Genomic DNA, 15118 nt, shown 5'->3' on the forward strand with positions numbered 1-15118 from the left:
CCAGTCATTCTAATCGTTGTGAGAAAAAATCATTTTTTTATGCAAAACGTATGTCTAGTCTTAATGGAAGTGTCTGTTTTGTTGAAACTTGTCTCTGCTGCAGTTGCTGGAGGCTGCTAAGGCAGAGAAAAGGCTGCGTTTTATTGCAGCAGCATTGCATCACATCAGTGCCATGAAGATCCAGAGAGCCCTACGAGCCCACTGGGCTCTGCAGTCCGCCAAGAAAGAGATCCATTCGGTCATCGCCATCCAGGTACAGAAAGATGAGGGCTTTGTCCCATTTTCGTTACAGCCAGCTGTAACAACAAAGATTAAACTTTATCTTAAGACGCACAAAATGTAAATTGAAAGGACAGGTGACATGATTTTACAATTTAGTTAAAATTGCCTTAGAATTCTGCATCAAACTGCATGAAGATTTATCTGAGAGAAGATCTGTTTGGATTGATGTTCTTTCTTTTTAATTGGGTTATATTAACCAACATTAAAGCAGAATCAAGTGCAACGTTTCTATTCCAACATTTTCAAATGTTTTATCTAACCCAAATGTTCCTTCCTGGGGAATAAATAGCGGTGGGTAAGGGCGTGGCAGCAGAGGAGACGATATTTGGAAGAGAGGAGGAATGTTGTCACTGTTCAGAGGATGGCCCGGCGCTGGCTGGCCCGCCGCCATCGTGCTGCCTCTGTCATCCAGCACGAGTACAGGAGGTTCCTTCTGCTCAGACGCCAGCAGAAGGTTCTGCAGGGCGTCATCAAGGCTCAGGTACCACGGTTGTTGTTGAATAAGCATGGATCATTTACTGCAAGCCTGCTTTACTTCAGATTTCATCAAGCCCGGTTGAAATTCTGTGATTGTTTGGTAGTTAATGACAATGATTCCCAACCTAGGCATATGTACGTGGGTTACCAAAATTGATTCACAAAAATATTTGATTCTGATATAATGCATCATTGGTATTAGAGCCCGACCGATATAGAATTTTTAAGGCCGATACCGATACGAATATTTTGTGATAAAAAAATCCGACATGCCGATATATCGGCCGATATATATATATATATATATATATATATATATATATATATATATATATATATATATATATATTAAAAAAAATCCAGAAACGCGCAACAAAACAAACACATTTCCCTAACATTGGTTATTTGTAGTTATCCTTTAAATCATTTTCACTCTCAGCTAACACGTAACAGCAAAACTGGACATGGTAGTCATGAATTAAGTCATGCTTATCGACTTTAGAGAATTGATGGGGATGTTCTTTTAATTGTTATTCAAGCAATGTATGTCTCGTGACAGTTGCCAACTTACCATGAACATACTTGCACAAATTAACAACACCGATGATCTCCGTCGATCTCCGTCATTCACTCTGCCTAACTCTGGCTGAATCAGCGGGTTTGGTTGTTGGAGCGCCCTCTGGTGGACAAACCTTTTTTTCTTTTTTCTTTTTTATATTCATTTATCGGCCATTATAAATGCCGATACCGAATAGTTTGAAAAATGCCTAATATCGGCCGATATTATCGGCCTGCCGATTTATCGGTCGGGCTCTAATTGGTATACCTCGTAGCTTCAGTATGGCTTCTTTTGATAATGGGGTTTGGTTTGGTTCCGTCGTTTTCTCCGCTGCCAGCGTTCACTTTTGAGATGAGGCGTGGGTCTTGTATAGAAAAAGGTTGGGAACCTACTAGGGGTGTAACGATATACGTATTTGTACCGAACCGTCACGGTACAGGCACTTCTGGGTGGTTACAGAGGTGGGCCGCGTTGCGTAAATGTGGTGTACGTAGCGTTCATATGGCGAATGTAAACGCTTGTTTTGTTTTGTTTTATTGGTCCTTAACGGACAAATCCGGTGTAAAATGGATCTGGGATATTTTTATTATGATAAAGAGTTGGAATGTTAGTTTGGGAGCAAATAAGCCTGTATAGACGCATTCTTAAGTTGGCTGTTTTAAGCCGATTCTACCAAAAGGCTATAAACTTGGAACGATGGGGGCATTTGTTAAGGTAAAAACTAAATTGCTATTTTAAACCACTTAAAAGGCTAAAAGTAGGCTGACACTTCTTTGGTAGTAAGGGTCTTAACATATAAAACGAAGATTTGATAACTTTGTAAGTGTACAGTATTTTTATTAAAAAGGACATTCTATACACACAATATCATCAGTAGTTCACCCGTTTTAGTACCAAAGAAGTGTCGGGCTACTTTTAGCCTTTTTAGTGGTTTAAAATGGCGATTTAGTTTTTACCACATGCCCCTATTGTTCCAAGTTTATAGCGTTTTGATAGAATCGGCCAACTGAAGAATGCGTCTAGATGCGTTTTTTGTGCTCCAAATCGAACGTTCCTACTCGTTATCATGCAAAGCATATCCCAAATCCATTTTACAAAGTAAATAAGGTGCAAAGTCGAAGGTGCAAAGAAATTATTTTGTTAGAGGACCAATCACAGCCCTTGCCGTCTCCGTTGCGTCGACGGATAATTAAAAAATATTGGATGTGCACGTAAGCTCCAGAGAGGGTCTCCGACAGGCTCTCCGGCTACAGAGAGGGCTCTCTGTGTCTACGTACAGCAGTTTAACATGCACACACATTTGAAAAGGCACCATCCAGAGGTGCGTTCAGAATCGCAAACATAGGCGAACGTTCGCGAACGATTTTAAACATTTTCCGTTAAACGAACATAAGCAAGCAAACATTTACGAACATAGGCAAACTGTCTGAAGAGGTAGTTCTCCACAAACACTTCGGCTACGTGACATTCGTTGCCATGGCATTAAACTAAACTATATTGAAATCATTTACTCCTTTCCTACACAGAAAGCAATAGATAAAACGTTTCATATAGCCTATCTACACCCTTACTTCAACTGTTGTCTTTTGTATCCTAAAATGCGATTTGAACGTTATATCGCAGTAAGTGGGTACAACTTTGGTGACGTAGCCCTCTATTCTTGAATTTTACGTACTGGTTGTCTGCAGTAGGCTTTCAACGAGGTCTACCACTTTCAAACCCTCTTCTGTAAACTCTTCCATTAACATGGAGGCTGCCGCTAATACCATGGCCTTCGTATCTATTTTTTTCGTTTACAGTTTGTTTAGAACGGTGTTAAAAAATCGTTCAAAATTAATTGTTTAATGTCAACGCGTTCGTTGAGAACGTTCGCCTATGTTCGCTGAACTTGAACGCACCTCAGGTGTTACTCTCACCGTTGCTGTGAAAAAAAAATGAGCTGTGCAAACCCAGCTCAAGACACTATTTCAACAACCCCTGTCTGGGAATTCAGAACGGGCAAACGCCATAACCAAGTCTATTTTTGTTTTCATTGCTGCTGATCTACGGCCATTCTCCGTTGTGACAAACAAGCAGTTTTTAAAAATGTTCCCCTTAACTATGAACTGTACCGTACCGTGACTTCAAAACCAAGGTACATACCGAACCGTGACTTTTGTGTACCGTTACACCCAGGGCCGGATTAACACTTTCTGAGGCCCGGGGCTAATTACCCGGGTGAGGCCCTTCATATCATGATGTTCTGACGCATGACCTCACACAAACCCACTGACACATCAGCGTACACAGTAGGCCTACCAATCTATGACAGACTATATTAAAGTGAACTGGTAATATGATTTCAATTCAATTAAATTCATTTCAATTCAAGGGTAGCTTTATTATAATTGCAGTAGTGTTGACAAAGCTGACAGAATGAGGATGGGGAAACAAAATGTATCTGAATTGGCCTACTTGAAAATGTAGGAAAAAAGAAAGTATGAAATTGGTGATTTGGTGACTTTGGCAAATCATTACAGAAAAAGTAATAGGCCCTACAATGCATTTGCTATCAAGTACAGCAAGTTAGGCCCAGACAACATAAATGAACTGTTTTTTGAAAGTTACTTAATTTATAGAAATGCATCCTGTTTTTGTAAACTCATCAAAAACTATAAAACAATGTAGGGCCTATTGTAGGCTATTAAAGGTTCCATGACATGAAAATCTCACTTTGTGAGGTTTTCTAACATAAATATGAGTTCCCCTAGCCTGCCTATGGTCCCCCAGTGGCTAAAACTTGCGTTTTGTGTAAAACTAGCACTAGCTGTTCTGCTCGCCTTTGAAAAAACGGAGGCTCAAGCGCGCTGATTTGGAATGTCTGTTCTTCATGACGTCATCAGGAATCTCAGCTCCTCCCCTTACTCTGCCTGGCCCGCCCAGAGACGTTGGCCCGCCAATGAGACTCGACCGTGCGAGCGCCACATGTGTGTGTGTGAATACACACACTGTAACGCAAGTGTTTCTTGTCGGTTCTTTGACGTGTCTTGTGTTTCCACAACGAGACTGTCGTGGGGGTTATCTGAGCCATGGTTGAGAAGGAATTGGGGGAAAGGAACTTTGGTTGGACTCGCTGAAGTACATGAACTGCGACATGCCGCCGGTTGCCGCGAAGCACCATCGCCCGGCAGCAGGCAGCGCGTGGTTCAGTCGACTTCAGGTTGATGTGAAAGTGGAAGAACCAGAGACGTCGCAGAACCCGACAAAGTCGTTTGTGATTCATAATATCGTCTGGAGGCACACACAATATGTTATATGATATAGATATCTATGTATTATATGATATTATTTAGATATAGAGCTCCAGGAATGTAACGCAAGTGTTGTACACTTCCTTGTTATTTGGATAACCGTTCTGCTGTTGGTGTGATGGCGCATAACGCGTCGGACTCTCGTCTCTGGTATTTCTACAACGAGACTCGTATTGGGGGTTATCTCAGCCAAGGTTGAGAATGAATCGGGGGGAAGGAACTTTGGCTTTGACTCCCTCAAGAACATGAACCACGACAAGGAGGAGAAAGGGATCTTTGCCGGGTAGCGCTTATGCACCTCCGCCTCCGGCGGTGGTCCCTCAGCGGGGCTCAAGCGGGAGACATTCGCCGCCAACAATCCCTTTCTCCTCCATGTCGTGGTTCATGTTCTTGAGGGAGTCAAAGCCAAAGTTCCTTCCCCCCAATTCATTCTCAACCTTGGCTGAGATAACCCCCAATACGAGTCTCGTTGTAGAAATACCAGAGACGAGAGTCCGGCGACGTGTTATGCGCCATCACACCAACAGCAGAACGGTTATCCAAATAACAAGGAAGTGTACAACACTTGCGTTACAGTCCTGGAGCTCTATATCTAAATAATATCATATAATACATAGATATCTATATCATATAACATATTGTGTGCGCCTCCAGACGATATTATGAATCACAAACGACTTTGTCGGGTTCTGCGACGTCTCTGGTTCTGGTTCTTCCACTTTCACACCTTTTGGCCCGGCATTTTCGCTCGTCTTTTTAATTTTTTTTTTATGGATTTTTATCATTTGACCTTCAGCGACCGGAGGCCCCCCTAGCGGCGAGGCCTGGGGATACAGCCCGGTCAGCCCATTCGTTAGACACGGCCCTGGTTACACCACTAGAACCTACACTATGCCAGACTTTCATCCAAAGCGTATGACAGTGAATTATTTATTGATGGATTTATTAGGAGATTGTAGGGTGATCTTGATCCACAAACTTTAGGCTGCAATTCTGAAATCCTTGTCCACCACATTATCCTGCCACCTTTTTGTAATACATCTGCACATCGGCATCAGCAGTACATTTTCACTACTTTTACTAAGGGGCGTAGAACAAGTCTCTACACTAAGGTTGGTCTACAACCTTCCATCGTCCGATTGGGCCCCCTAGCGATCGCTGATAGTCGATACTATCGACGGGGGGGTCACTGATTTATCACATTATAAAATTGCAGTTTTTTTTTCCTATTTTTTCCTAAAAGAACGATAAGGATGGTCTTCCCCTCTGACCAGTGTGAACCTCCGCTGATTTAAGTTTCGAAACGTCGGTGCCGGCGGTGCTGTCATGATGAAACAGTCGGTTTGTCTCAATTGTGAAAGGCTATTGTTGTTTAGGCAAGGAGCCGTGTAATAAGCGGGATAAAGTATAATATAATGTATCCCTTATCGTATAAGTCCAGACCAACATAACGGTTGTGGGCGAGACATAAGGACGTACGCTTACCACTTTTGTAAATGCCATATGTTCGGATTGCATGATAGGAATAGTTCTATTCCGTTTAGAAATCTAATCGGATCAGAAGTGTCAGAAGCGGCTTAGATACACACGTAATGGCTCCACCATTGTCATAAACACATACACAGACATAGACACATACACATAGATGAGCGACCATCAGTTTTTCAGGGTGAGATGCAGCGGAGTGTGATGTCATTTCGCCGTGCGAGCAGACCGGTAGGTTTCGAGCCCCTCCCCTCTTGTAGCAGTGAGGGAATACGTCAGGTCAGCGCTACAGTGACGCTAACTTCAATTACAATTTGCAGGGCTTTTTAAGCTCTAAAATTAGCCACCACGCACAGCACACCACAGCGCTGTTTTTCTGGCAGTAAAAAAAAAAAGTCACAAAAAAAACTAAACGCCTCTTCATCGGCACCTTCAGACGATCGACGATGGAATCCATCTATCGTCGATAGTCAATAGAATCGATCATCGGCCCATCCCTACTCTACACTACTTTGAATGGCTACATTGCAGTGAAGCAAATATAACAATCAAGGGGTCCATGTCCGAATGCAATTTTTAAATTTATTTGAAATAACTTTCTAACGGAAGAATATTCCTTTCGGAAGTTATTTTGCATGGTCCATGGCTATAAAGATGTGAGACAACATGACTATTCAAGGTATTAAACAAATGCATTTTGAAAGCAGTATAAATTGTCCGTACAAGCTGGGGTCCTCTGAATTTCCATGCAAGGATCAGCACCTGGGCAATAAAATGTTCATGGTCAGGTTTAAACATTCAACATTTCTCCAGGTGTTTGGGTTGTGCCGTTATCAATATCAGAGTACTTCTACACCCTCTTTAGGCACTGTGGAGAGGGCACCGCTCCCGCAAGCTGAGAGATGTCCCTAAGGTGGTGGCCGCCAGGCAGCGCCTGCACAAGGTCTCTGCCGGCGTCCGAGAGGAGGACAAGCTGGGCAACAAGACAGCGTCTGCCCTGGAATACCTCCTTCGGTATAGGCACTTCTCCTACATCTTGGAGGCCTTAAAAAACCTAGGTAAGGCACTTACCCGCCCTCATCCTCATTGGCAAATTGACACTTCCAACAATGACAACAACTGTGTATTTGTGTCTCGCTCTACAGAGACGGCAACTCGCCTGTCCCCAGAGTGCTGTGAGCGTCTGGTCGAGAGCGGCGCAACACAGGTCATCTTTTCCCTCATCCGCAGCTGCAATCGCAGCGTCCCGTGTATGGATGTCATCACCTTCTCCATCCAGATCCTCCTCAACCTCTCCAAGGTAAAACAAGCGATCATAACCAAACCAATGTCTTTGTAGGCCGTCACTAGTCTCACAAATCAGACTCTAGAATAATATGTAAAGTTAAATGGCTGGCAAGCTCAAATCTAGGTAAACGGGATGTTTTGCTTTATTTAGACGAATCATGTCGCTTGAGGCAGGGGTCAGTAAATGCATAAACACAAAATCGACCAGCAGTAGTAAACTGTAAAGAGTTGGCTGTAAAGATTTCAAATAAACACAAAGTAGACTGTAGAAATACACTTGATTATCAGCCTCGAGTTTGGATGCTGGCATGATAATCGGTTCCATAGGTTTCTCCTGCTGGTATAATGCTTGTTGAGGACGCTCCCTGATTTATCTGTCACTTTTTTTGTCATCGGATTCGCAGAAACCTACATGTTCTCCACTTCCCAGTGATAAATCAGCACCGCAATCACTAATGCGGTCGATAGACATCATTGTTTCTGGGTGTGGGTATAATAAAGTCCCGCTCATATAAGGTATCACTGTTTATAATATAATTAGGGATAAGCTGATCTGATCTGCGAAAGAGATATAATACAATAGTATTTATATTTTGTAGAGATAATTGGCGCAACCACATATTGTACACTTAATTTCTCAGTATTCATAGTAGTCGTACTGTCTAACCGGCGTATTCGGCTACACACACATATGTTGGCAATCGCATCATCTTCATGAATAATCCAGGAACGCACCGAAAATTTAGATTGCCAATTTTATTATTTGCTATATACACAATATACAGTTTGACATGGGCCAAAGCAATTTGTATATCCAACATTATCGCAGCCATCACTTCCGTGTTGGGTTGCCACGACAGTAGTAAGGGAAAATAAGAATTAAACATTGGTAAATCTGATCGCTAAGATTCCACGATCGGTATCATATCGGAAAAAGGTTGTATCGTGCCATCTCTATCAAAATAGTTTAGACTCCAAAATGCGCCCCAAAAGAATCAGGGGTCTTTTATTCATTTTTGTTTATTTTTCGTATTTCAATCCATCCCGAACTGCATGGTTTCAAACTAAAATAGTGTGCGTCATCCCCTACGGAACGTTTACTTGACGGGAATCATTGCGCCCATTATAAAATACCTTATAATGGTTGAACCGTTGCAACCCATTACAAAAAACACTCTAAAAGTGGAGCCGTTCTGCCCCATTATAAAATACATTCTAAAAGTTTAACCGTTATGCCCCAATGCATTCTAAAAGTTGAAAAAGATTGTATGCCACATGAGATGATACTTTTGACAAATCAGTCCTCCTTAATTTTCTACTAAAATATTCCCTACGCTTTGTTCCCCGCCTCCCTTTGGGGTACATCATCAGTACCACAAGACTGTAGCAGCGGTTTACTTGGTGGAGAACTCTGTGGAGACGCTGTTGGACTTGCTGCAACGGTACCGCGAGAAGGCAGGGGACAAGGTGGCGGACAAAGGGGGCAGCATCTTCACCAAGGCCTGCTTCCTCCTAGCCCTCTTACTTCAGGACCGCCATCGGGCTCTGGTCAGTGAGAGAGAGATTTAATTGAAGCAACTTATCCTACAATATTGTCCAGTATCTCTTGCCACTGTTTGTCTATGAAAGCATGTACGTAGGGGGTATGCTTTGATGAGTGGTTACTTGCCTACCTTACCAAGGGCCAGTTGGGCCTTTTACTGTGAACTTACTGTGAAGGACTTGCCCTGCACCTGTTGAGGCGACAAGCAGTGATCGCTTTTTTTATTTTGTTTTTTAACCATCCGTGGTGTGAATGTTGTTTTTGCTTCTAACTGTTTTAACGACATCAAGTCATCATGGATGTCTCATCCACCTTAATTGCCGCAAGTATTTCTAGTCATTCTACAGCCAACAGGGCAGATGGATCATCTTCAAACGTTTAACTGGCGCACCATTTCCAAAGCCTTTCCTCTGATGCCCTGCATTTTATAATAACTGATTTGAACAATTGTAGTCTTAAGAAGCCCCTTTGTTAGAGCTACCAGGTTGCTAGCTATCTAACAAGAGTGGGACAAGTGGACTTTTGGTTTGGGAACATAAAGGAGGCCTATACATCTTATGCAATGGCACGGTCACACCAAAATGGTACCGGGGGCAAAGATTGTACCGCCTACGTAATCCACGTCGAAACACTACGACATCGATCGACACGATTGTCCGTTGCCAGGCAGGTTTCAAAAAACATTTGCGCTCATCAAGACGAAATAACATAATACAGATAACTTTTTTTTACTTTATATTTGTATTGTATTGAATTTAGCTGGTAAACTGAGTGTTTATAGTGTTTTGTAGTTTATATTTGTATTGTATTTAATTGTTTTAACAAATTTAGTTAGTAAACTGAGTGTTTAATGTGTATCGCAGTTTATATTTGTATTGTATTTAATTGTTTTATCGAATTTAGCAAGTAAACCGAGTGTTTAAAGTGTATCGTAGTCTAGCTAGCTTGTGTTAATTTAATTTAGATAAAAGACGTCATCGTTTCATCGTTTCATCATCAGCACACCGCAACAGAGTCAACCATGCAAGTTGACAGCGAGCTCGTCAGGAGCAGTTAGGGTTAAGTGTCTTGATCAGGGACACATCAACACTCAGCTAGGAGGAACTGAGGATTGAACTGGCCACCTTTCGGTTACAAGACAACTGCCCTACCTCCTGAGCTAAGCCGACCCACAGCTTAGCCTACCCTCACTCATGACTTTCTCATGAAAGTCACTCATGACTTTCAAAGTCTTTCAAAATCATGAGTGACTGACTTCTGCCTAAAAACAGCTTGGTTCCTTTGTGGAACTTTATTCTTTATCATAGAATAAAGTTACCATGTTATCGAAAGAAATCCATTGTTGTTCCATTCAACAAAGCTGCTGAAAGATAATCGGCCCTGTGGCGATTACCTCATTAGTTATGAAAGGTTTAGAACGAAACATCAGGAAGAGTTTAATGGCCAGCGTAATTGTCCCACTCCAATTTATGTATCAATCAAGGAAGGGGGTAGAGGATGCCGCAGCAACATCGCTAGATTTTGTCTCGCATCGCATGAATCATCGTATTTTGAGGGACTACTTTCTCAGCAGCAGCGGAATTTAACCTAGGTATCAGTCCGCCGCTGCCGTAGCCTACTACCAGGAATATAACACTGCTGCTGAGACACAGCAAGTCCCTCAAAATGCAATGCAAGGTTGGTTTTATTTCTAACATTATTCTATCAACACAGACATTTACATCGACCGTCTGGCATTATAGTTGATTTGCCTCGGGTGTACTGCGGAGTGGGTAAGACTGTTTTATTAGCAGGCTAGTATTTCCCATTGCCGTGCGCTAGCCTAGCACAAGCAAACTCTGCAACTAGAAGGACTGAAGGAAATGTGTTAAACTGTCTCCAATGATAAAGAACACCAAGGCTAGGCCCTATGTCCATAATTCCGAACTACCCCTTTAATGACACTTTGTCTGAGGCACTGTTCTATAGTAACACAGAAGGGGTGTGTTTTGAAACCTTTTGATATTTGTGCTTGAATTTCATCAACTGGTGTGTTGACTCGTATATGCAACTCAATGTCTCAAAGACAAAATAAATGCTTATCGACCTCAGCGAAACCCTCCTGTCATGGCACCGTCATTTATCGTTGGTATAGCTGCGGAGACAGTTAGCCAATATAGAACACTGGCAAAAGGGGCAATCAGAGAGTTAGTCTTTAAGGTTGAGGTGCTTGTTAACCGATCATTCTTGCAAAATGTTTATTTAACTTTTGCAATTATCTGTTGGTTTGGAAACTTCTGCATGGTTGGCAAAAAAAAATGAGAGCCACTCATAGGCCACTCTGACAGACCTCTTATTCCTATTCTTTTTTTTTTTCAGTTTTTGCTCCTGTCATTACGGAGGACGCATGTTTTCCATAGGAGGACCAAATCAAACCTTTATCTGAGATGATTGGTTTCGTTTGCTGTTGGGTTTTCAAACAAGCTGTAGGCCTAGTTGCAATTGCACATACAAATTTGTATTCAGGTCTATCACTTCCAAGTGATTATCAAGTTTTAGTTTGTGTTCAACATGAATGAGTGATGAGACATAATTATCATTTTGGTGCTTTGTGTCAAGAGTTTTAAGTTGAGAAACATTCCATCACAAATAATTATGTCGGCATGATGTTCAATTCTTTCTTTCAGGAGGTCAGCAAGCTCCCCAAGGCCTTGGACAGGATCCGTAGCGTCTACCGTCTCACGGCCCGAAAGTATAAAATGGATACGGAGAGAACCATCATCAAGCATAAGATGAACTCTGCCGGCAGTAGCAGCAGCTTCTTGGCCCAACCCACGCCTCGGAAATCCCGGCCAGTGCGAAGGTACACAAACCCACACACAGCTTCTGTTTAAGACCCTCTAACCTTAAAGGGTTAATGTTTGATATGAACTTCAACAACATACTTTTTTTTAACATGGTATAAAGTTGTGGTCGAACGATATATCGGGCTGATATTTGCGTTTTTTACGTGTATCGTATCGGCCGATTTTATTTATTTCCTTATTTTTTTCGGCATGACTTACCGACAGTTCAATACATTTTTAATTTTTTATTGAGACATTCTAACATTTGTTATCATCATTGTGTCATTTTTATGACGTCAATTGAGGGAGGCTTAGCCTGGAAATCCAGACCCACATCTAGAAAGCTGTAGGGTCTGGCAACGAGTAATGAAAATGGCCCAACTCGAGGGATGGCACCAAGTATGCATTTGAAAATATCACTGGATAACACACATTGGATAACACTACGACCAAAAAGAAGAATACAAAGGGTTACGTATCCAGACCAGTGGAGCTAACCAATAGATAAGACTCTTGCTGTAGCCGGTCGGTACAACAGCAACGCTTTTGGCCCGCCTATATTGATACATCGATATGATTGATTAATGTTCTGGGCCAGGAGAGGCACAGAATATACACAAGTATATTGCTCGTTCCCAGAGTGACTCGCTGAGCAAATTCAAATTGTGCTCTCGCGAGAACTCTGAATTTTGAGGGTAGTATCGGCTCCAAATATCAGCTCAAGTAAATCGGTATTTGCGTATCGGTTATCGGCTAAGGCTGATGAAAGAAAATCGGTATCGGCCCTATAAAATCCATATTGGTAGATCCCTAGTATAAAGACTTAAATTATCTTCAACAAAGATATCTATGCCATTTTGTTTCTAAATATGAGTGTAGTGAAAGTGTGGCTCAGAATCCTGGTGGACTGGTCATATTGGGCTCTGAGACTACTTACTTTTTGTGATCTCACTTCAGATTTGAGTGGATATGTTTGATCAAAATGGCGTTTAACACGCTTTTTATTATCCTTGTCTGTCACTCCTCTGTATCTCTCCTTTTCTCCGTCTAACTCCTTTGTATCTCTTCCTCCTCCATGTCACTCGTTTGTATCTCTCGCTCGTCTGTAACTCTCCCTTTCTCCGTCGTACTTGTATGGATCTCTCCCTTTCTCCGTCTCACTCGTCTGTATCTCTCCCTCGTCTGTATCTCTCCCTCGTCTGCATCTCTCAATTTCTCTGTGTCACTCGTCTGTATCTCTCCCTTTCTGTGTCACTCGTCTGTATCTCTCACTTTCTTTGTGTTACTCGTCTGTATCCCTCCCTTTCTCTGCGTCACTCGTCTGTATCTCTCCCTTTCTCTGTCTCCCTCATCTGTATCTCTCACTCGTCTGCATCTCTCCATTTCTCTCTCACTCGTCTGTAACTCTCCCTTTCGCCTGTCTCTTGTCTGTATCGCTCCCTTTCTCGGACTCACTCATCTACATCTCTCACTCTTCTGCATCTCTCCATTTCTCTCTCACTTTCTTTTCTTTTTCTCTCTGCTGTCTTTTCATGCCTCTAACTCGCTATCTGTCTTCACCGAGTTGCAATGTTTACCACCTGGAATGCACAGACTTGATTGGCTGAGTAGTATCATGTATCAGTATCAAAGACTACAGAAGCTTCCCCCGTCAAAATATACGTTTTTATATCATAACGGGTCCGGGTCCGTATGGGAAGGCTTCTGGGTCCGGACCCGGACCGTGGTCCCCCTGCTAGTGACCTCTTAGTTAAAGATTTATGGTAATGGACCAAGATTTTTTTGAGTTCTGTCTTGGGACAGAACAAAACGTCAAAGGACTGTGATGTTTTGTCACTTATTCTTATATTAGTCTCAAGGGGCTAAATACATCTGATCCTGCAATGTAGTTAAACCTCATGATCACCACTGAACTATTCATTTTATTACAGATTTGCACCAGACTGGGTTCTACAAAAGGATAAGCTCCGAGACATTGTGGACCCACTCGGCGCCATTAAAATGGTAGCAGATACTTTTTCAATTGTTTTATAAAAATAATGTTGAAATTTTTGTTTTTTATGTTTCCTGTGTGCATTTTCCATCGTAACAAAAAACTTTTGTAAGAAAAATATTTTCATGTTTTATATCATCTATATATTTTCTTTCTTATTGTGTTTTCTCATTGTTTACATAATAAAGTTGACGGCTTTTTCAAGTAGTTTTCGCCTTTGTATTTGTGCTGTTCTGATGTTTATTTGGAGAACGGGAGACCTCTAGTGGTCAACTTGTAACGTAATGTTTTTGCAATAGCAGTCTTGCCGTAGTTCGACGATGCATGGTGAAGCAACAGTCACGTATTTTTCTCTTTTATATTGGTTGGCCAGAAAACAGGTTTGCCTGTAAGTACATGTCATAGTTATCTGGACATTGGATACTAGTAATGAAATCCCTTGTTAATCGATAATATATTCTGAACGAATATATTAAAGAATAACAACTCATTACGCTTGGATGAATGAAAGTGTTTTTTTTTTATTAAACAATGTGTGACAACAAGAACAAATGAGTGCGATTGTGTGAACAGATTCAACAATGGACACAGCAGGGAACACTATATACTTAGGGCAAACCATTAACATATAACGTTGCAAATATACTATACTTTATGCCATTACAACACTTATAATAGCCCTGAGCAAATTAAAAATTGTTTTTTAGATCAATGGTCATACCATGGTTGGCTGTGCAGCGTTTGGATGCTCCAATCGGTCCGAGAAGGGTTTCCACATGTATGGCTTCCAAGGACCAAGAGTGCAGGAAGAAATGGATGGCAATGGTCAGCCGTCAAAACTTACAAGTGACAGGGGTCAGCAACAGTCAAAAACTGATCAGAAACTGATCTTACAAGCCTACCTACAGGTACACTTTGAAGATGACCAATTCACTGCCACAAAAAGAGAAGGGATGTTGAAGCTGAGGCCCGATGCAGTCCCAACAGTTTTCATTCATCGCCCTAAGCCGAAGGAGGAAACCCCCTTCTGTGAGGGTGCCTCCAGAACCAAGTGCAACGGACCACACATATTGCGCCAAATTAAACTTCGGTATGATCCATGCAGCTAACAATAGTTCAAGGATAGACTACACTCCTAATGAGATTACATAATTCATATTTGTACATTCAGTTTAAAAAAAACACCAGAAGTCAGGAATTCTCTGAGGATTTGCACACAATGTAGATAACCGACACATTTCTACCCAATTAACAATTGCCGGTAGATCCATTTATACATTTTATTGGTTTCTGATTGTGGCAGACGATTTAATTCACATTACAGAAATGTTTCGTTTTAATGAATCTTCTTACATTGCCTTACATTGGAGATGACAG

General features: G+C 41.8%; 1 protein-coding gene across 2 annotated transcripts in view; it reads left to right on the forward strand.

The window, feature by feature from the left end:
* aspm (assembly factor for spindle microtubules) overlaps positions 1–13948 on the forward strand; it is a 62242-nt gene extending 48294 nt beyond the window's left edge. For both annotated transcript variants that reach the window (XM_030371820.1, XM_030371821.1), the window contains 7 exons: positions 104–253; positions 572–763; positions 6959–7151; positions 7239–7393; positions 8752–8928; positions 11590–11765; positions 13680–13948. In XM_030371820.1, coding sequence (XP_030227680.1) covers positions 104–253; positions 572–763; positions 6959–7151; positions 7239–7393; positions 8752–8928; positions 11590–11765; positions 13680–13782 — 1146 coding nt within the window. In that variant the 3' untranslated portion in view covers positions 13783–13948. The remainder of the gene's footprint in view (positions 1–103; positions 254–571; positions 764–6958; positions 7152–7238; positions 7394–8751; positions 8929–11589; positions 11766–13679) is intronic.
* Positions 13949–15118: the final 1170 nt, after the last annotated feature.

The sequence above is a fragment of the Gadus morhua genome, chromosome 12, assembly GCF_902167405.1.
Source record: "Gadus morhua chromosome 12, gadMor3.0, whole genome shotgun sequence".
In the NCBI taxonomy this organism is placed as follows: domain Eukaryota; kingdom Metazoa; phylum Chordata; class Actinopteri; order Gadiformes; family Gadidae; genus Gadus; species Gadus morhua.